At 33.7% G+C, this 22,455-nt stretch overlaps 2 protein-coding genes across 5 annotated transcripts; both read left to right on the top strand.

Moving 5' to 3' along the window:
• Positions 1 to 5,271: 5,271 nt before the first annotated feature.
• On the top strand, positions 5,272 to 11,439 carry LOC101209122 (hypothetical protein). Of its 4 annotated transcripts, none has more exons than XM_004142469.3 (3): positions 5,272 to 5,632; positions 8,988 to 9,285; positions 10,462 to 11,439. In XM_004142469.3, the coding sequence occupies exons 1-3, from the start codon at positions 5,485 to 5,487 to the stop codon at positions 11,111 to 11,113; spliced, it is 1,098 nt and encodes a 365-aa protein (XP_004142517.1). In that variant the 5' UTR covers positions 5,272 to 5,484; the 3' UTR covers positions 11,114 to 11,439. The 4 variants fall into 4 exon arrangements, with proteins under 4 accessions (XP_004142517.1, XP_004142516.1, XP_011660290.1 ...); XM_004142468.3 differs by having other exon boundaries at positions 5,361 to 5,692; XM_011661988.2 differs by having other exon boundaries at positions 5,379 to 5,692; positions 7,385 to 9,285.
• Positions 11,440 to 14,162: 2,723 nt separating this feature from the next.
• Positions 14,163 to 20,531, top strand: LOC101222405 (protein tesmin/TSO1-like CXC 5). Its single transcript, XM_004142519.3, has 9 exons — positions 14,163 to 14,347; positions 14,501 to 14,886; positions 15,688 to 15,804; positions 16,597 to 16,774; positions 17,226 to 17,585; positions 17,849 to 17,949; positions 18,033 to 18,127; positions 19,146 to 19,553; positions 19,693 to 20,531. Exons 2-9 carry the CDS (start codon positions 14,585 to 14,587, stop codon positions 19,938 to 19,940), a joined length of 1,809 nt encoding a protein of 602 aa, XP_004142567.1. The 5' UTR covers positions 14,163 to 14,347; positions 14,501 to 14,584; the 3' UTR covers positions 19,941 to 20,531.
• The last annotated feature ends 1,924 nt before the right edge of the window (positions 20,532 to 22,455 follow it).

The following is a 22,455-nucleotide window of genomic DNA, read 5'->3' as shown; positions in this document are numbered from 1 at the left end:
TTTTACTTTTTTCTCATTATTTATATATACATACCCACATATAATATAATATATATATTAAACATTAAAATTCTAAAAATATATTTCTTTATTAAATTAATATATTTTTTTCTTTATATATATATATTTAAATATCACAATCTTCCATCTTCAATTTTTCTTATTAAAGTCATTTTTTAATTTAATTTAATTCTTTCTTAATCAAAATTATACATATCTTTTTTTTCAATTTTCAATTTTTTTAAAAAAACTCATATATTAACCAAATATGATATTAAAAATATATTAAACAAAATAAAAATAGTAATAATAATAAATGGGAGAAGTTGAAGTTACTCCAAAAAAAATAGCATAAGAAGAAAGAAGAGAAGAAAGACGATGGAGAAAAAAAATGAAAGAGAAAAAAGACGATTGAAAAGGAATAATAAATCTGTAATATTTTAGAAAAAAATGACGAGCTTAGTGGGTTCTTTTCATTTTGTTATCCGAATCGTAAATATTTTGACTAATGGTTATATTTATGAAAAATTAATCTAAAATTAACCACAAAACTCGTTTGAACTTTTTTTTCAAAGTTAAAGATATTATTGACACAAAAATACAAATTTCAATCGGGTTTTCTATCATTTAACCAAATTTAAGTAAAAAAAAATTTATGGATAAATAAATTTTTTATCGTTGTACAAAGTCCATAAATTTTAAAATGTTACAAATTTAATTTTTAAATTTTGAGTTTGATTTCAATTTAGTCTTCGAATTTAAAAATAGTACAATTTTACCATCGATATTTAAGTATTGAAAATCTTGAAAATGTTACAATTTTACCATTGAAAACTATCACTTTTAGTCCTGGTTTTTCATCAAATGCTCACTTTTTTGCATTAACATTAATACCTATTAATTAATTTAAATTAGTTAGTAAGTGAATTTATTTTTTAAGAGCTTTTTTTAAATAAAACAATTGACAAACTATTTACACTTATTACATTTGATTTTTCAACGAAGGTTAAATAATTTATGAAATGTTCTATTTTTTCAATTTCTCTATTTTTTAAGAGTGGTTGAAAATAAAACTTAATTAATTATAATTCTTTTAGAAAAATTGTCAAAAATAGAAAAATAGGCAAAATATTTACGCATAAATGTAATAAATTTTATCTTTTAGTGATTTTTTTATATAGAGTATAAACAATTTGTCAATTTTCTTTTCGTTTTTTTTAAAAAAAACTCTCTTTTTAATTCTCTTACTTTAATTAATAAATATTGACACTAATAATAAAACATAATCTTTACTCGAAAGTTCAAGGTTAAAAGTGCAAACATTAAAATTTAGTGTCTAAAGTAAAACAAAACTTAAGAAAGTAAAATTGTAACATTTACAAACATAAATACTAGACCACATTTATCAAGATGGATGGCAACGAGAGCACAACTCTCCTTCTTTTCCTCTCTCTCGGTCGTTTTTTTGGGGTTATTTTCGTTTTGCATTATGTTTTATGTTGAAAGGAGAATAAATAGTGTGGACTTTCCTCGACGTCTTTGAAAACATTAAGGAAGTTACCTTTCATCAACGTATGTAGTGCACACGTCGGGAAAAGTTTAAATAACATTATTTAAACTTTTCCCGACGTGTCCCCTGCCACATGTCGGGAAAAGGTGACCATTGTCACTTCAATACGGACATTTTTCTCGACGTGTGGCAAGTTGCACATCGGAGAAAGTTTAAACAAATTATTATTAAACTTTTTGCGACGTCACTCCACTCGACGTTGGAAAAAGTTTAAATGAAAAATCAATATTTAAACTTTTTCCGACGTACTCCTTGCCATATGTCAGGGAAATTGTAAATTTTTCGTTACAATTTCCACTTTTCTCAACGTAACATTGCGTGTGTCGGTGAAATGTGATCAATGGCGACGCACCTTTCATCGACGTTGTTTTTTGCATCGCAATTGTTTCAATTTCTTGTAGTGTTTGTATATTGATTTATAATGTAGTTGATACAATCTCTAATATTTACCCATTTGATGTTTCATTTTGAATACAAATTAAACTACATATAACTTCTTGTTTCTTGAAATTTAGGAAGTTGTGGTTGCAAGTCAATTTGACTTTGAATATTCTAGAATTCAAGGAAGGTTTAATCTTCCAAGTTTTCAATCTTTTAGAATATAGTGATCTCAGGGTTGATAAGAACTTTCATGTCTTTAGAAGTTTTAGAAGTTTGAATCTTCAATTCTTTCTTTCAGTCAAAGATCTCCAAATGAATGGCAATGTCTATGTTTATAAAGAATTTTCATGTGTTTTAGGTGGGCTTAGACCCATTTGCTTGTTGGACTTGGGTTTGTGCCTATTATTTTTTTTGGCCCAATTTTTTTTCTAAGTTAGAATTAGGTCGGATGTGAAAAAACTTAATTAACTAAACTCCATCAAATTATATAATTATTACAATTTTTACTGTGATGACATGACGATATGTAAATTGACTAAAATTTATTGTTCAACAGTAATCATTACCTTTACCTATAATGATAGCAGTTGATTATCAAATTGATAATTTTTCAACTGAAACAATAACAATAATAGTTATAACCGTACGAATGCACTAATGAAATATAACCGATCTTTTTTTTTTCCAAATTAAATAGAAGAATAACAATTTCAAGTTTTCATTCGGAAAAATGCCAAACCTAATTTTATATTGAAAAAATGGAAAAATAAATCAAAAATAAAATAAATAAAAATTAGCAAAAGTCTATCATACCCCTAAATACTATAGCATGTCAACTACTTTCTACAACTGAAATAATATATAATTACACTTTAATAAAATGGACGTTAGAGTCTAATCAATTACACTAACCAAGATAATATTGAAACAACTCATACAAACCCTTCATCTTCAAGCACGAAAACCTTTTAATCTTCATCTTCCATCTTCAAGCTGAATTCACCGTTCCATCTTTCAAATATTGTTTTTTCTTTTAGCTAACGATCTATAACCTTGCATTTTCAAACTCTTACATCCCATTTTCAAATGTAAGTTTCATCTTCAAGCTACTGAAACTTCATCTTCAAGTTTCATTTTCAAATGTAAGTTTCATCTTCAAGTTTCAGTAGTTTGAAGATGAAACTTCATCCATAACCTTACATCTTCGTAACAAAGTTACCAAAATTCCATCTTCAAGCTACTAAATCTTTAAATCAAAACATTCCATCTTTAACATTTAAAGACCAGCTCTCGGTTCAACATACAATATTTGAAGAAAAAATTCATTCTCAACAATTTATATTTATATTAGATAATAATTTGTTATCTTCACTATTTTCATCCTCTTTATGGGAGATACTTAATTTATAGTAGATAATATAATGTTATTTATTTAATAAAATATATACAGATTTGAGGCAATTTTATCTTAAAAAAACATAAAGTAATTGACTATTTTGTTAGGATAAAAAAACATAATACCTAAATCAATTTAAAAATACTTTATTTTTTGCATAATTAAAAGGCACAAAAGAAAAGATGACCACAATGAATGCAAGAAGCAACCACCAATTGAAAGTTTTAGAGGTAACGTGAAAAAAAACTAAAAAAATCAATCTGAAACAATCCAAACTTTTAAGTAGTGAAGAGAAGTTATTCTTTGAAAAAAGGCAATTCAATATTTCAACCTATTAATGGAATATCTATGTTCATACAGAGAACAAACAACACAATGGAACATGGTTAGCTGAAAGAAAATAAACAGTTTCCAAGGAGGAACCAAGACTTAGTGAAACAACAAATGGAAAAAGTAATGGACAAAATGAATGTGATGGTGAATCAAGTAGATGACAGTGAAGAATTTATGGTGTGTAGTATAATCATATAGTGTAATTATGTGATTTGTTACAGATTAATACCTTTATAATTCTAAAGAGGCCGCTTCTAACTTCAAAAGAACACTTATAGTATTATAGAAGAAGATGAAGACAATCCAGGTGTTGAGACATCTTGTGAGGTGGGACAAATTTAAAGCAATGAAAGATGAAGAAAATGAAGGAAATACACAACGCAGTTCCTAATCTAATAACCCAGGAAGCAGACAATCCAAGGAATACAAGAACAATCTGAATCAAAGATGGGAGGAGGTAGAAACACAAGCTACGAGTTAACGAAACACAACCCAATCCTTTTTAAATAAAGCAATAAATAATATATGATATGTTTATGACGTGATAGCATGTTGAAGATCCAAATGATGTAATTGACAATGTAATAAGTAGGAGGAGATATATATAAGTTTGTCTAAACAACCAACAACAAGCTCTATTGTGAGGGTAAGAAAATTATCTTGTTTTTAAATCTTATGATAAAACTTGTTAATAAAGTATCTTGTTTTTAAATTGTATGATAAAACTTGTTAATAAGTATAGCTAGTAAAATGTTTTTAATTTACTTACCGATAGGATTCAATCATTGAAAAACCAAAATACGAAGTGTGTAAAATTTATCCATCGAATCATACATAACAAATAATATCAAAGAAAAAGGTAAAAAGAAAGTTAGACATGATTAATACTAATCTGAAGTAAACACAAATCATCCTACAACATGTTAGTTCGAATAATTAAACCGTAATGATTAGTTTGTGATGCACTTGATCAAATTTAAAAATTATACTAAGTAAATTAGTTATTGCCTTTTAATAGTTCGACACAAGTATAGAAGAATTAGAGAAGAAAATGATCGAAGTAGAGCTGCAGAATCAGAACCATTAAGAAAAGTCGTAAACACAACAATAGGAGGTATATGGATTGATGCATTGTTGAGGAGAAATTTTTCGAAAGGATTGATAGAAACTGTAGACTAGAATACACCATCATTTGATCTTCGCTCGAGTTAGGCATAAAGGAAAGTAATCATTGAACTTATGTTTCTTTTAGATGAACTTTCTTGTTTTGGAATTGAAATGGTTGATTTTTTTTTATCTATTTAACATCGCAACTTATGATACTTTGATGATCTTCTATCATATGAACATCTTATTATGGACTTCAAATCAATATCGATAAAAATGATAATTTAATTAATGTTTTTCGGTCATTGTGTCTTTATTTAAATGACTTTCTAAGTACAATTAGTGCAATAGTTTTTTTTAAATTTTAATTCCTCTAAATTGAAACAACCTCTTGAAGAAGAGGGTGAAATGGTAAACTTCTCAAACAAATATCCCAAAAATTAAGGACTAAATTAAAAGGTATATTTTCCTATTTCATATTTTACCGAAAACGGCCAGCGGAGGCGTACTTCCTAGCGAAGGAGACGTACCCTTTTACGTAATTTCTCATGCTGAATTCCTCACATCTAGAATTTAGGGTTTATGAATATACACCCCACCTTTTTCAACCGATTGATCGGCGTTCACACTTAGGACCTACCATTTTCGTCGCTGCTCATCGTAGCAGGCAGAAGGATTAACCAAACAACGCCGAATAATGGGTTCCAGGGATAAAGATTCTACCACTCACCACCAGCCGTTATTGAGCAGCCTTGTTGTCCGCCCTTCCAATAGTGACGGAGGTGGTGGCGGAGTCGGTGGAACCAGTGGCGGCCGCGTTGGTCGTGGAACCGATTACGAGGCCGGTGAGGTTCCCCGTGACCCTCCACAATATTCTCGATTGGATCGATATTCAGATGATTTGGGTTCGTTGTTATTCTATCGTACACCTTTGTTTTTGGTCGCTTTTCGAATTATTATTGAATAAATTGTTGCTCTGCTTAATGATTTATATATTTTTTTGTTCTGGAAAACTTGTCACTGCGTTGAAATTAATCGGTTGCGACCTTTGGTTGGATTTGTATGTGTTTCTTTTGGTGGGTAACTTATTTTCAATGATAGAAAGTTCATTTCAATTTACAATTTAGAGACGAAAACCGACCTGAAACGTTGGAGATTTTTAAAAAATTATCAAAGAGGTAATTTTTATAGGGTGAGTGACGTTTATACCATGAAATTGTGGTCCGTCGCTGTAATGGATTTAATATAGCTATCAAGAATCCTTACCTTTTGCAGTTAGAGGGCCTCTTGCGCTCCTTTCTAGGCAGAAAAAAGGACTCCATTGATATTTAGCCATAGAATCTCTCTTGCTTATTAAAAAAAGATGGTTCTGACTATTGAGCCTTAGACTGAATTTATATGCTATACTAATATTATTTCATAGGAGGAGTTGTAAAGATGCTAGGTACATACGTATATATATTTTAATTTATGTCACGACATGGTTACAATTTCCTTTCCTAGGATCCTTGTCTTGAAATCATAATCGACCATAAATTTTGTGTTAGCTCAATCCCAATTTTTTAGTTCTGTTTAAATTGTGCGGCGATATGCTTTAGTTTCATAGGAGCGCTTAGATATGTCCCTAAAAAAATAAAGAAAACAATAGTCACTCTCCCTTTCAGGATAGACTATAGAAGAAATCTCAGTAGTAATATAATACCCCCAAAGTTCCTTGCACTTAATACTATTATTGGTTTTTTCTCATGAATGGTCACATGGATGTTCATGTTTTTAGTTGGATTCTACAGTAGAATTTTGCCAGGCCAAGATACTGCAATTTTGACTCTGATCTGTATTAGTTCTCTTCTCCCTGGTCCTTCTTGCATCCTTACCACAATTGAAAGGTTCTGCAAGGAACTTGTGGGGCACCCTTGGGTTGATAGGTTTATAGACAAACATCCATCCACTATTGACAAGAGGATGACGTTTTGGTGTCTTTCATGAAGAAAGCTATCTAATAATTTTTTTCTTCAAATTGGTAGATTATTGTAATTGATGGTTTTCACCATTAATACAAGCCAACTTATGATGATGTTTGGTGAGTTCAACAATCATGCGTTATGGGAATGCCTATCCTGCCATGAGAGACTCTCAGAATTTCAGTCAATTAGACGTGAAGCCCTTTTTTGTTTTGATATATTAAAACAAAAACATGTTGGAGAGGATGTATTGGTTATATGCAGATGATATTTGAGTATTTTTATTAAATCTCTAGCAATTTTTTTTGTAATCTTATCTTGTGCAAACTTAGTTTAATTCATTTTTAAATATCAAAATGTGCATGTAATTTGATGTTTTCGTTTGATCTATCAAATCCTAGGTTAGGATGCAATGTGCTGGTAGCTAGAGTTTTTACACAGCCGTTTTTGGTTCATTTTGTACTTATAAAAAATGTTGTGGTATTCTGGTTCATTGATAGCTAGAATTTTATTTTGGTTCATCTGTGATCTCGTTGTTTCCTTTTATTTTTTATCCTCATTTTCTTTTGTTTGCCAAGAATCTCGATCTACTTCCAAACTTTTGTTCTGGGAATAAAATTTTCTATTCTCTTACAGCTGTGTTGCCGCCTGCAAGAAATTAGATCTTGAGGAGGGCATTGGGTAAGTGCGGTCTCAGATCATGATTTTGGGAATTGCTCTTTTTTCCATGTAAAGACAATTTAATTTTGGGGTTATAACTTGTGCAAGAAATTCTGGGTTGCTGAGTGGAGAGCTATCATATCTACCGTTTCCATTTTGGGATTTTATGGTGTCGGGCATGGTTGGAGTAAGATGTGTTATAATACCAATCATAATCAAATCATGGTGAGGTGAGGGCTTTCTCTCATGAAATAGGAGATGATCGAATAATAAGCTAAAGAGGTGTTGGTCCTGCCTTCTAGAGACTATTGGTATAGGCTCTAAAACTTAAAGGTGCTTGACCTTGGCTCTCTGCAGAACTTAAAGATGGAACTTTTTATTGTCTAGATTTTCATCCAAGGGGCAAGGGATGAGATTCTTCTCATGGAACTGGCTTTGATTGGGTTGTAACGGTTGATTAAGGGTCATCTGGATTATGTGTAGCAACTTCTTGATCTATTTTTCTGGTTCGTTAAGGGTTGGTTTCAGGAAAGTTTCAGATCTCCGCATTTATTTGTACCTTATCCTGCGATTTAGGGTTTTGTTTCAATTGAATATATGTTAGTGTGAATTGGTATACCAATGGCCTTACAGTTGGTTTAACTGGATTCCTCTCATCCTAAACTCTTTCAAATTTTGTCATGGTCAATGACTGAAGGTATCATTGGTCATTCCAATAGGATGTGGCTAGCCCACTAAATTTGGAAGGAAGATGTTCTTGTGGTATGAATTGAAATCCATTGGTATGTTTTGGAAAGCTGTAGAGGAACTGTTGTGACCATGCAAGTAAGATTTGGAGTGGATCTCTGAATTATCAGAAATGTAGGATGGGTGGTGTTGTCTAATCTGGTTTTTGGATTCTTCAATTTCTGTGGGGTTTTTTTTTATGACGATTTATTTTTCCTGTGAACTTATCGCTGTGGTCATGCTGATCCCTCAGGTGTCATTCAACTGAAGAATTCTGTATATTGGCATGGGTTGATTATGCTGTGTGATTATTTTGACTCTAGCTTGTACGTGTTGTTCATTTAACATTGGTTTATTGGTGGACTTCCTTCCTCATTTTCTGGACTGCACGCTGGCTTTTTGGTTTCTTCAAGGCTTGTGGTTTTGGGTGTAATGTTGTCGTTGGGTTCATGGAAAATTGGAAATAGATCATTTATAGGCAATATATGTGGGTTTTGCGTGCACTAACACTGCACGTGTGGAAAACAGGACATTCATTGCAAGTAGCCATGGTTTTATCTTATTTGCTTCTCTTAAAATTTCTCATGATATGGGTGGTAACATATTGAACCTACACGGGCAGTTATCATCAGAGCTTTCTCTCCTGTCTGCATCTTTGCACTTTCTTTTGCTCTGTTCGCAGAGAGGAGATGAGATGCCAACAATGAATGACAATGGTTGTCAATTTTTTTGGTTGGTCCTTTTGCAGTTGTATCAGGGAAAAGTCTTTGGAGATATATGGTTGTTATACTTGGAATGATTTTCCTATTAATTTTCTTAATATCTTATGAACCCACTGCCTTCTTCATTTCAGGATATAGAATACATGCAGGTTCAGTTTCTCCACCACGCCGTCGGGATGTTCATCGATACGTTTCTAATTTTGATCATTCTGAGGGTCTCACACGAGGTCGTGAATTTGGTGGTGGGAGGGATCTTGATAGATATCGTGATACTTCACCTCACTATGGTCGAAGAGTAAGTGGTGGTAGGCCATTTGGGAGAGGTGTGGATGGCCCTAGACTTGCTCCTGGGCCATTTCGAGGGGAACGCAGTAAAAATAATCCAAATGTGCGTCCTAGGGATGGGGATTGGTATTGCTCAGATCCTTTGTAAGTACTACTAACCTAGCACCGCACTTTCGTATATATATAAAAAAGGATTTACTTCTGTGTTCAGTACATACAGATAAAAACTAGTTGGTAAGCATGCCATTACACCTTTTAGTAATTTGAAGGGAATTTTATCCTTTGCATAGAATAGGATCATTTATCTTAATATGCCTTTTGGGTTGGTTATTTGTTATTATTATTAGTATTATTTGAGTGCCTGATTCCCTCAGGTATGTGTTTCATGTTTTCTAATGTGTTGGGCATTGCCGCTCTTATTATTTTCTAATAATCAAAAGAATACAAAGAGGGAATAATATATAGGCTATAATAAGCCCGAACAATAAAGGCAAAAAACTAGGGTCTAATAAATTACACAAATACCCTTGGGGCTATACACTTCTCTAGTCCCTCATTTCCAACAAATTTTAATTTAAACAATTGTTTAAAGTATGTTTTATAATACGTGAAACTAATTGTAGTGACCCACTAAAGTTCACAATAAATTTTTATTAATTTACTTATGAATATGATTTGCTAAAAAAGTATATAATTATTATTTTATAATATTATATAATTTGTAATACATTGTGTATGTTACATTTTTTAAAAAATAATTTGAGTTTATAACCTGACATTTTGTACTTAATATAATTTTGCATTTTCAAATTTAAAATTCAAAATTAGGATACAATAAAAACATAGAAAGGGAGTTTCCAAAATTTGCATGATTTGGATCACAAAGTCCAAAAACAGTTTTAAAAAACAGAATCTGGGTTGTCTGCCAAACACAAGATTGTCAAGGAATTTGAAAACATCAAACAAAATTTGGATTTTTTACTAAATGGGTCCTTATTTTGTCATTATGTTTTTAAAAATTAATTTTGAGGCTGCCTGTCTCAAAAGTACTTTTTTCATGTATATTTGCATATGGATTTTTTTAGAAAAAGAAGCATATTGTTTTAATGTAATTGGCTGTGTGATTGGACTCAATGAAAAATGTCACCTCAGAGGTGTGCCAAATCTTGTAAGTGAATGATGTTCCAGTTTCTTCCTCATTTGGCATGTGGTACAATGAAGAATTTTTACTTTAATGCATAGCTCGGTGTACATTTTTCATTGCATTCCTTCAAGGTGTTTTTCTTTTTTCAAACTAATTGCATTTTTATTTTTTATTAGATGTGACAACCTAAACTTTGCAAGACGAGAATTCTGTAACAACTGCAACAGACCTCGCACTGGAGGTGGTGGAAGTCCTCGAAGAGGCTATGCTGGTCCACCATCCCTGCATTCTCCTCCTAGACGTTTCGCTGCCCACCCAATTGAACGTTCTCCTGGCAGGACTCTTAATGAATATAGGTCTCCTCCCCGTAGCTGGGCGAGGGATGGTTCTAGGGAGATGGCAGCTGGTGGCCTGGCACCTCCAAGGTATGAAAGCAGGTATTCCGATCACCTGCGGAGAGATAGGGTGGACTATCTCGAAGACAGCTTCAGAGGAAGATCCAAGTTCGATAGACCACTTCCTTCAGCAGATTGGGCCCTTAGAGACAATGGAAGGGATGACTTCATCACAGAGAGGAAGGGATTCGAAAGAAGGCCACCATCCCCACCACTGCCGTTGCTTCCTCAGCGTGGACGCTGGTCGCGTGATGTTAGAGATCGGAGCCGTTCTCCCATCAGAGGTCCAATCAGATCTCCACTAAGAGTCCCACTACGGTCTCCATTAAGTAGTGGCCTTCCACCAAAAGACTTCCGTAGAGATGTTTTCGGCGAAAGGGAGCGCGATGATAGGCGTGGCCTAGGACGAGATCGTGAGGGAGGTCCATTTTAGTGTTGAAACTTGGTTACCCATGTAATTTTTTGGTTAGAACATAATGGGCAACCTGTAATATGTGTTTAGAGCTGTGGAAAGAGGATGGTAAGAAGAGGGTACATGATTATTCTTGACTGGTCTGGTGTGTGGAAACTTGCTGATGGGGCGTTTTATCTGTTGCTCGTGTGGTTTTCGTGTTTTTACCATTTTATGGTGTAGTTAGCAGCCAAGCAGAAATAGTTGAGTAAATGCTTTAAAATACAGTATCTGTCAACTTCATTTGCCATCTTTGGTTTATATTGGCTTATGGGCAATGGTTTTGAACCATCATTATCTTTGCATAATTTTAGATTTTTTAGATGTGGCTTGGATTTTGTTTGGACGTTTGGAGATAACCATTCCTGTTTTGGTTCATGGCTGTCTCTATTGTTCTTTTTCAATGGTCAGATAATTTTTATATTATAGTTAACGTAAATTTTGCAGGTTGTTTTGGAGATTTTGAATTTAGTGAGAGTATATGTGTATTAACTTATAAAGTTGGTTGAGCTTGACTCTCACCAAGTTAATTTGTAAGTTCCTACCCAAAGTTTAACCGACGGCTATTCTTAATGTTTCTTAGGGTTTAGGATTTTAAAACGAGGAAAAAGTAATTGTAACTGTATTGGGTAGTTCTTTTGAGGATAATTAGGATTAGAGTTAATTATTACAATAGGGACAACTACATAAATAGCAAAAAGTGAAATTTATTTTGTAAAAGTATAAAATTTTACTTTAATTATAAAAACAACAAAAATGAAAAAATGGAATAATAAAATGTTACGAATAGACACCTTCTAAAATACAACAAAACTAGGCTTCAAACAAACATTCAAAATCCTATATTTCCTTCCAAATCATTCCTATCTTCTTCCTTATTTAAAGGTCAAATACTTTTAATAGCCAAAACTTAAACTTTATTAACAATATACATTTTGCATAAATATCCATTAGTCACAACCATTGCTTTCGCCAAAGATCTCGAATCGTCGTCCTTGTTGTTCAGGCCATCTCGAATTGCTTTCGCCAAAGATATCGAATCGCCGTCCTTGTTGTTCAGGCCATCTCGAATCGTTCTCTACGCTTGGTCTCATTACCTTGCGCTTAGAATCGTTCTCTACGCTTGGTCTCATTACCTTGCGCTTAGATTAATATATCAGCATATGAGAATCTCAGGTCAGGCCACCTAACATATGAGAATCTCAGGTCAGGCCACCTAACACACAATGCAGTCATATAGATTCGTCATTGTTGCTCAGGCCACCTAACACACGATGCAACTATTTTCTACATAAGGTTTATCTCATTCAAAGGAAATAACTAATGGTTTGAACACTATTTCTTAATCAATATCATATTCAACAAATGAAGTTTTAAACATTATAAAAGCTACTTGAAAACATATAAGCTTTTTTAGAAATTCCTTTTCAAACATTTCTTTTTTGAAATATCTTTCAAATAGTAAAGAGGAATCACAGTAAAGTTTAAAGGAAAGCATTTAAAAAAATCACTCACAAAAACTCTCAAAGAAAAACACTCACAAACTTTTAATAAAAAAGTCATTTTTCTTCTTCTCGCAAGCCTCTTCTCCCGTAGCTAAACTTCAACACTTTAATTTTCTCTTTAATATTCCAAAAACAAATGACTAAGATCCTCTATTTGTAGAGCTCTTAAATCAGATTGCAAGCTCATGCTTTTAATGGAGAATGTGTCCTTAATCATGTTTAGCCTAAATTCCACACGTGGCCCATTAATCACACTTGGAAACTCCTACAATTTTTTTACTTCTTCTCACCAAACTTCATTTCGTGAAAAACCTAACTCGTCCAACATTTTCCGCGAACATCCTTATTGGGTAATTACACTTTTACTCCATGAAATCTTCGTCGCAAACTAACCAACTTTTCCTCGCATAGAACACTTATGCTTAACTTCAAGGCTACCTCGAAGATTTTTAAGACAACTTCTGAGCTCAAAACCTTAAATTTCCTATTTTCCTCTCGAAATCCTTCTCCGCGAAATACTTTACTCTTATCACAAAGACCATTCTAAAACGTTAATCCTGAACACTTAGTGGTTTTGCCCATTGGAACTAAAATTTTAAATGTTGAATTTAAATTTTAACTTAAATTTTAGGCAACTACGTATCTACAAACCATAGAAAAATGTTGCATAACTATCATTCAGTCTATAAGTTTAAATGTTATTTAAGAAATATTACTATTTCCACATTAGTCAAAACATTTAAATGGATTGAAAAAATTGTTTTGAACTGAATCTAAGGTAACAACCAAATACTAAACAACAAATATTTACTAATTTATAAAGTTTGTTAAAGAAATATTTTGATATTTCTTAAAAATAATTAAATAAAAGTTTATTAAAAAAATGGGTTTGTTAAATATATATTTTAGAAATTTCAGAAAATGAATGTATAAAAATTTATGGAGGATAAATGTTGAATTAGGATATAATTTTATAAAATAAATATAGAAACATTGATTAGATATGAAGAATGGAAGATATTACAGAATTAGAGAAAGATTTAGTTCAATATTCAACAGCAAATAAAATATAGATTCAGTTAGGATGTAAATTCAATGTGTTTTGAAGATATAGATTTAAAAGAATGAAAAAATCATAAGAATACCACAAAATGGAAATGCAAAGGATGTAGGTGGAGAGAAGAAGAAAAGTTAGAAAGGTAATGGTTTAATGGTGAAATAGGCAAAGGATTCAGGGCGCGGTATTGAGCTCTCCCATTTTACCCTACAAATTGTGAACCCTGGAGTCAACTACTTCATCCGCTTCCGCCATGGAACTCTACACGTGGACTCTCATTACTGGAACTCCTTTTTCCACTACCTTACTTTTGCCCACATGGTAAAATACCTCAACTCTCCTCATCCGACGGTCACTACATCGACTATTCCTCGCTCTATGAATTTCCACCGTCCGGTTATCTCTTTTAACATCCACCGTCTGATTCTATTCAGTGGACCATCTCGCCGTTGAATATTTGGAAAAAATTGAAATTCAAAATCTCGAGAGGGAGAGAAACCAAGAACGTAAGCCTTCTTGGTTCATCTTCTTCTTCTGGCCATTCGTACTGTATTCAAATAATCATTAAATTCCATAGCCCTAGGCCTCATCTTCTTTTACTTTCCCCCCTTCTTGTCGGCTGTCTTCCAGCATCAAACTGCTTCTGAATTTCAGGTACTAAAGGTCACCTTTGGCGCTGAAGTTTTTTTTTTTTTTTTCCTTTGTTTCTTATTTTGTTGCATGATCTTTACCACTGCTTTTGGACTTTGATTCCTGCCTGGAATTCAGAGGATTGAGTTGATTTTCTTGGGTTTGGATTCTTGGTAGGGAATATGAGGATGTGAGGAAGCTTTTTCCAAAGGATTTGAAAATTGTTGGTTAGTGCTTTGATATTTGAAGAATTCATATTTAATGGGTGAAGTAGGGAATCAAGAGATGGATAATTTATCCTCGGTAATTCCTCAAACTGATAGTGTGGAACTCGGTAATGTTGTTTCATCTGATGTTCCTGCTAAGAAACTAGCTAGGCAGCTGGATTTTACGGGGACTGGTGGTGCAGTTTTGCCGGAGCATCCTCATTTTCAGTCTCGGAGTCGGTGTCAAGAATCAGAGTCACCTGCAGTCATGGTGGTGCAGAGTCAGTCGCAGCCACAGTCCCCACAACAATTAGTGGTTTTGCCCATTGGAACTAAAGCGCCTCTTCCACCTGCGAGGTCTGCTTGAGATCTCTTGCTTTCTTCGACGCGTTCTTTCAGCTTTGTTAAATTAAATATTTTTCTCTGTTTCTTTATGATGGGGAAGCGAGGGTGTGATTTCTTTAAATTGTTTCCATTTTGATCAGAGATCTATATTAATAAATAAATTGCCTTCTGAGCGTGATATTTCTCCAATATGCTGTCGTACCAAGATTACCGTTTTTTTTTTTAATTGTTACATTTGAATTCTGGACTTCTGATATGTCATTTACTCGAATGTTCCCGCCCCCTTTTCCCCCTGTGTTAGAAAGTTGATTCATTTTTGTTTGGAGGTTAGATTTTATGCTTTTTGTAAGTGGTTCTGTTTTCATTGCTTATTTTCATCTAATCAATTTAAACTATGCATATGACATCTTAGCTTCGTGGTTTTTGTCTCATTATTATAGGATAGGGGTAGGCAAAGACCCCCAATAAATCTTTTCTCTCAATAAAGGAAATATTTCCACTCGTTCTGTATTTTCCTTTAATTTTGCGTGTCCTTTTTTTTTTCTCTTCCCTTTTGTGATCAGGAAGGTTTGGCAATGTTTCCCCTTTCCTACATTCTAGCTCTGACCTTGTCTTTAATGTGGATGAAGTTGTCTATCTCTTGATAAGGCAACTTCAATTTTAGTGTGTTCTTCAAGAGCTTATCAGTAGTAAATTTGAATTTAGTGCCTGCTCGTGTTTTTTAATTGTGCGTGCATCTAAGATTGTTTGATCGCTTGGAATAACTTCATTAATTAATGTGTGACTTAGTTTTTATTTGTTCTTTTTTGACAGAAAGCCAGATTCTCCGAAGTCAAGATCAAGGTCTAATGTTGAAACAAAAGATGCTACTCCAAAGAAACAAAAACAGTGCAAGTTGTGCAACTGCAAACACTCACGCTGCTTAAAGCTGTAAGAATATGATCTATATGCTTCTGCAAAGTTGTTTACCCCATGGGTTGACCTTTCTTAAACTAATTTTTAGTTTTGTGACAATGTAGCATACTCATCACACATCGAATGCCTTAATAGAGTTATTCTGATCAGAACTTATATATGCCTTCTTGCGCTCTTGTGTAATTTTGTAACATGTATTAATAGTTTCTGGATTTTGATTTCTCTTTGGAATACTTTTAGTTGCTTTTACTGTTCATGCTAACCCTTGGTTGTCCTCTTGTCAAATGTTGGAAGTACTGCAGTCAAGTATCCTTTTTCCTTTTTGGATAATAGTTCAGTGACTACGTTAAAAATAAGATTTATTTCATAGTCACTGTAATTACTCCTTTTCCACCCTTGCAATTTGAATAGATAAAGACAAGATCAGTTAACATTTTGCAATTTGAATGGATTCAATCTTATATTTTATAGATCATGTGGCATTTAACCAGTATGACCAATAGCTTTTCTGAATATGTGCGAAGAATTGTTTAGTAATATTGATTACTTCGATTATGATATGGCCACTGGTTGCATTACTCTATAGTGTGGACTTTATTCTACATTCTCCTTCAAAATACCACAAGATGCAGATCAAAATTATCTCAATTGTCTTCTCAATAGGTTTTAAGAAAATATAAGTGAAATAACCTAGTACTGTGGACCTTTTGTATCTTTTACCGTTATGAACTTTAGTGTGAACATGGGAAATTGGTTTCCTTCAAATGTTCATCCTACCTGAAAGGCTGAAACAAAATTAATTCACAGGTACTGTGAGTGTTTTGCATCTGGAGTGTACTGTGATGGTTGCAATTGCACAAATTGCCATAACAATGTCGAGCATGAAGCGTCAAGGAGAGAGGCAGTCGAAACTACTTTAGAGCGTAATCCAAATGCATTCCGACCAAAAATTGCTAACAGCCCACATGGAACACGAGAGAGCAGGGTATGTGTCTTGGTTTGAGTCTGAGTGTAATGGACGATTTTCATCACTTTAGCAATTCATTCGAAGAACTTTTTCCCCCCTTCTGTGCATTTAATTAGAAGGGCGTCATGTTAATTTCTAGAGAAGATGTATCTCTGTTGCCTTGGTTCAATTGATAAATTAACATAATTTTGGTTCTGGAAATGATTAGATACCTATTTGAATTTTGAGCTATCATTAGTGGTTCCAAGCTCTTCATGGATTGTTAAGTCAGTGTTATGACTACCATTTTGCACTACATTTTAAGAATATTTTCAGAGAAGGCATGTTTCATTTTATACGAGCCTAGTGTTGGTTCCTGTCATTTTTTTCCTCATCGAATTTCAGTATCTTTATTCTTATCATTTTTCCCTTGGTATATGCAAACGAATTTTGTGTTAGCATCACTGCTGATCTATTTTTGCACCTGTAGGATGAGATTGGAGAGTTAGTAATGCTGGGAAAGCACAACAAAGGATGCCATTGCAAGAAATCAGGTTGCTTAAAGAAGTATTGTGAGTGCTTTCAGGCCAATATTCTCTGCTCTGAAAACTGTAAGTGCATGGACTGTAAAAATTTTGAAGGAAGTGAAGAAAGACAAGCTCTTTTCCATGGGGACCATGCCAACAACATAGCTTATATTCAACAGGCAGCCAATGCTGCAATAACTGGAGCTATTGGATCCTCTGGTTATGCTTGCCTTCCCGTTTCAAAGAAAAGAAAAGGCCCAGAGCTAGGCTTTGGCCCTGTAGGGAAGGATTCCCCTCTCAATAGTATACCGCAACTTCATCAGGTAGTATCTTCCAAATATAAAATTTTAATATCTGATGAAACTCTTTCCTTGGTATGCTAACATCTTAATGTGGTAAATTGTTAGTTCATTTAGACTTTAAGGCAGATAAATTAATTTTTTATGCCGTAATAAGAATATATAAATTACATTTTGTAATGGTGTTGGCTATAGTCTGTTATTTTTGTTAATAATCATTTATATGTTATATTTTATGAGTCAGGGGCTCGTGATCTAGACACTAACTTCCCTTTTATGTGTATCAGGCAAATAATATAATGTCTTCAGGCATGTCTACATCATCTCCCTTCCCGGCTGCTCATGTTGGTAGCCCTGTAGCATCGGGGCCTTCAAAATTCTCATTCAGGTATCAGTTGAATGGCTTATGACATTTGTAGTAATGCAGTCAACCAACTGTCTTATTGAACTGAACATGTACCATTTTTTAAGGTCCTTATTAGCTGACCTCATCCAGCCGAACGACTTGAAGGAGCTTTGCTCGGTTTTAGTGGTGTTGACTAGTGAAGTTGCCAAGATCCAAGCAGGTAATGTGTTCTAAAAAATTTTCCGCAAGATGATTTGATCTGCTGGCATTGTGTAGTGTTCAAAATGAATGTGTGCCTGCATACATCAATAAGAGTTTCCATTCATCTTATCATTCTAGCCCGAGTTCTTTTATGACCAATTAAGCTTTGGGGATTAAAGTCAATTCAATCATAGGTACATCCACATAGAGTTTGTGATTTCCGTATATATGGGTCAAGTGGGTCTCTAAGACTGAGGGTCATGATATCTGATGATAACTGTATTCATTTAGCTCTAGCTCTTGTATTACCACTTGATTCCTTATCAGTATGACAGCTCTTTGTAATTGGAGGCACATTTCTTTAGCAAATATCTGCCTTAAGAATATACCTGCAGAAAAGAAATTTACCTTGGAGTCTTGGACCTTGTTACTTAGCTTTTGAAGGTTAAAAAAAATGCACCGGAAGGGCTTCCCAGCAGCATGATCAAATGGTGTATTCTGTTTCTCTTGTCCTGAAAACACCCATGTTGATTAATAATTGCTCCTCTTGGGTGGTGTGTTCAGTTAGATGGCCGTTTCTTTGAGAATCAGATAATGCTTGTAACGATTTTGACCTTACCTTGCTCTTTGGTGGTTTAACTTCAACGATTTTGTAATGAACTAGCGTTAATTTAACTCCATAAATGACACAAAACTAAGAAGCACCAGTAGATACAAAAATTCATCTTAAATCTCATTTCTGGTATCCCCTTCCCAACATCTTGCAGCAAATGTGCCTAGTTTACTTAGATGTACAGTACATATCAAATTGTGCTTTATTTCCTTTTCAGTTGCTACCAAATCTGACATTTATTTTCTCTGAATCCACAATTTTCGTTAAACATTCTCTTTTTTCTGCTTCTCAATACACCTCTCTGGCATGAGTTTTAAGATCTACCTAATTGCAATATATTTTAGGCTAAGGCTTCTTTATTTTAAATTTAAACCTTATAATGGTGTGGACTACCCAACTGAGAATTCTTTGTATATCTGTTCAGAACAAAGAAGTGATGAGAAACAGATAAATGATCCACAACAGACTTCTCGTGCTTCATCTAGTGGAGACGGGGTACAACATCAGAAGGCCGAAGAGAAAGCGGCAGATGGTGAGTGTGGAAGTTCAAATCAAAGTGATAGGAGTGTACATGACAGTTCCAATTCAAATAGTTCGGATATGACAAGAGCAAGGCCGATGTCCCCTGGAACTTTAGCTTTAATGTGTGACGAACAAGATACAATGTTCATGGGAGCTGGTCTAGCTGATGGATCTGCTGCCCATGATTGCAACACGTCATCACATGTTCCCGATAGGTCTCTTTCAGAAGTGTACATCGAGCAGGAACGAATTGTGCTGACAAAGTTTCGCGATTGCCTTAATAAACTCATCACTCTGGGAGAGATAAAAGGTAAGCTCGTGTCTCTTGATACTTGACAAGCTATTAGTATAACTGTGTAGAAGCCAAGAAAATAAGAGGAACTATGGTTTATGTTTATATTATGTGTTTACCATGTATGAACTAACTAGCTCTTGAATCCACATTACAGAAACAAAACTCACTTCTAGAAGTGAAAGCGAAGTGGGGAATCAAAATCAGAGCAACAACTTCACCTCAAATAGTGGGTGCCAACAGAGATCTATTAGCAATGGGGTTGTAAAAAATGTTGCTCTCTCGGCACCCAGAATTCCACCTGCCTGCACTGCAGCTCATCATCCGAATAACGATCTCCCGCTCAAAATTCTTCCCGTACCTAAAAATAGGAAGAGCAAACCACAAATTGACAGAGAAGTGTAGAAAAAGCCCAAGAAAGCAACTGGCGTGTTGCTCCATCTCATTGTTCATTCAGGTTTGCTTCCTCAACTGGTCTTTTCATGTTAGTTAGTTGCCTCATTTTAACGTATATTATTCGTTTTTATATCATCATTAGATTTCTAGGATAATTTTGTTTTTCAAATTCCAATCGTAGATAGAGATTTTGCAATTGCTAAATCATTGTAAGAGATATATAACAAAGAGAAATAATTCATCCTTTTTTTTCTTTTGAGGAAATAGTTCATTCCATTTGATGGCCAATGAAATAAAAGATTAGCATCATTATGCATTTTTGTTCTTTATATTTTCAACTTTTATAATGGAATATTGTGTAATTGTCACTCTCACTCTGAGAACTATTTTGACAAGGATCAAAGTTTCAAGTTCGGATTGATGCTTGAGTTGTTTATTCACACACCCGGAAGAGATTGATCTTTAGTGGTGTATAATTTGCTCATTGTTGTAATTGTAATTGATATATCAATTATAAAGAAGTCTCAATTGCAAATGTAATTGAATTGTTTTTTTTATCACCTTTTACTTAAATATAGTGTAAGTGCAATTTGATTAGAAGTGAGGTTGTTTACTTTACATTATTTCGTACCGTTGTTTCTCCTTACTGTTACTCCAACAATAACTATGAGTGTGACAGATTAATAATTCTCTTATTGTAATATTAATGATAACGATAACAACATATAAAGACAAAAAATTAAAATATTGTTTAGAAGTATATGGAAAAAGTTAGTGGGTTCCATGTAATTCTCGAACACATGAATTGATCATCCTTGGCTATATGGGAAAATTTCACAGCAGAACTTTTGGATGACTGACCTATATTTAAAAACTTGTTCCTTATTGACTATTTTGGCAAGTGACGTACAACTTTTATCCTCAATATAAATTCCCTTTCCATACGTTTCTTACATCTCTTTTAATACTCTTACCTTACAACAAAACGAAAATTCAAAATCATTTAAAACTAGAGATACTTTAACATTTTGCTTTATAAGCACGGTTGGAAAGAAAGCTAGAAATCATGGTGGGTGATCACTTAGATCGTAGTGAGTAATCGTTGGTGTCATGGTAGGTGATTACATGCATCTTGGAGTGTGGTCACTTTGCAGTTTTGTTTTTGTTATACGTTTCGGATTTTTTTGAAGATGGTCTCTCTTTTTCATACACTTTTTTTTGTATCCCTATGCTAAAAAAACAATAAAATAGATAACATAGATTAAATTTAGGGACCATTGCAAAAATAGCAAAAGGAAAAATAAAATTATGAAATCAGGGTCAATGTCACTATATTTTCTAAATTGTAAAAGTAGTAAATTCAAAAGCTAATAACGTTATGATTACCGTCTGATATCACTAATTTTATCATATATGCAAAAAAAATAGGTGTCATGAACTGCTTTTTTTTTCTAAATGTTTTTTTTTCATTGGATGCAATTTTCCTTAAATTTAATTTTGGAGTGATGAAGTTAAAAATTATTTAAGTTTTTATTCAATTTATGTTTAAGTTTTAACCAATTATTTAAGTTGGTTCTTCTAGTTTCAGAGTTAGGTTTTAGAAAGGTTAGTTGTGGGGTTGTTTCTATTATTAAAGGTCATGTTTCATTTGTATATAAACTTATATAAAGTTTTGGTATTATAGCTTTTGGCTGTTGTATATTGTTTAAGGGTTAAGTTATGGGTCAGTTGGTGTCATTCTTGAACTAGTTGATATCGGTTGGCTTCACACCACGTCTTGGGCCAAGCAAGCAGGTGCTCGGGGTGGGGTGTGACACTTAGCCTTGTAAACGCCTAAATAACCACCATGGTCCTTCTCGCATAGCCTTGGTCATCCAACCAAGACGCCTAATGTTCCTTGACAAGCCCAAACACATTGCTAATCTCTAAGCCTATCTCGCATGACATGCTCCTTACCTAACTCCAAGCCATCAAGCTTTCTCGCCTAAACTCTCAAGACCAAAATAACCTCTAAGTGACAATCTTTCTCATCCATGTCACTCCTTTAGAGGTTCTTGAAGCCTAATGTACAAGCTTTTGACTGCCCAATCTTAAACGCCTACATTCTCTTTAGAGGATTTCTTCCTCCTTTTGGCTGCCTAATGCACAAATAACTAGCCTCAAAATGCCTTTAAATTATATTAAAATTTATAAATTTTCTTCCTAAACTTTTGATATGGGATAATATATACATAAAACAATAAAACAATTGGGTTAGATTGAAATTTAGGAGCAAGAAATTAAGTACATTAAAACTTGAATGAAACGTATGCCATTAATGTGGATGCGAGAGATTTAAAATCCTCAATTAAACTAAGAAATGTATATTGAGAGACTTGTATTGTATTTATTTAGAAAGACATAAATGGGAATATATGATTTATTTGCAACGGGAAGTGAACGTTGAAGAATGAACTGGACCAGAGCATTGGGGCTCCACTCCAGCCCACCTAATATATATACACTTATATTATTCATAACCCCG

This window comes from Cucumis sativus, chromosome 1 (genome assembly GCF_000004075.3).
Source record: "Cucumis sativus cultivar 9930 chromosome 1, Cucumber_9930_V3, whole genome shotgun sequence".
Lineage (NCBI taxonomy): Eukaryota > Viridiplantae > Streptophyta > Magnoliopsida > Cucurbitales > Cucurbitaceae > Cucumis > Cucumis sativus.
Note: the sequence above shows the minus strand (reverse complement) of the source record. Positions and strands in the feature narration are given on the sequence as shown.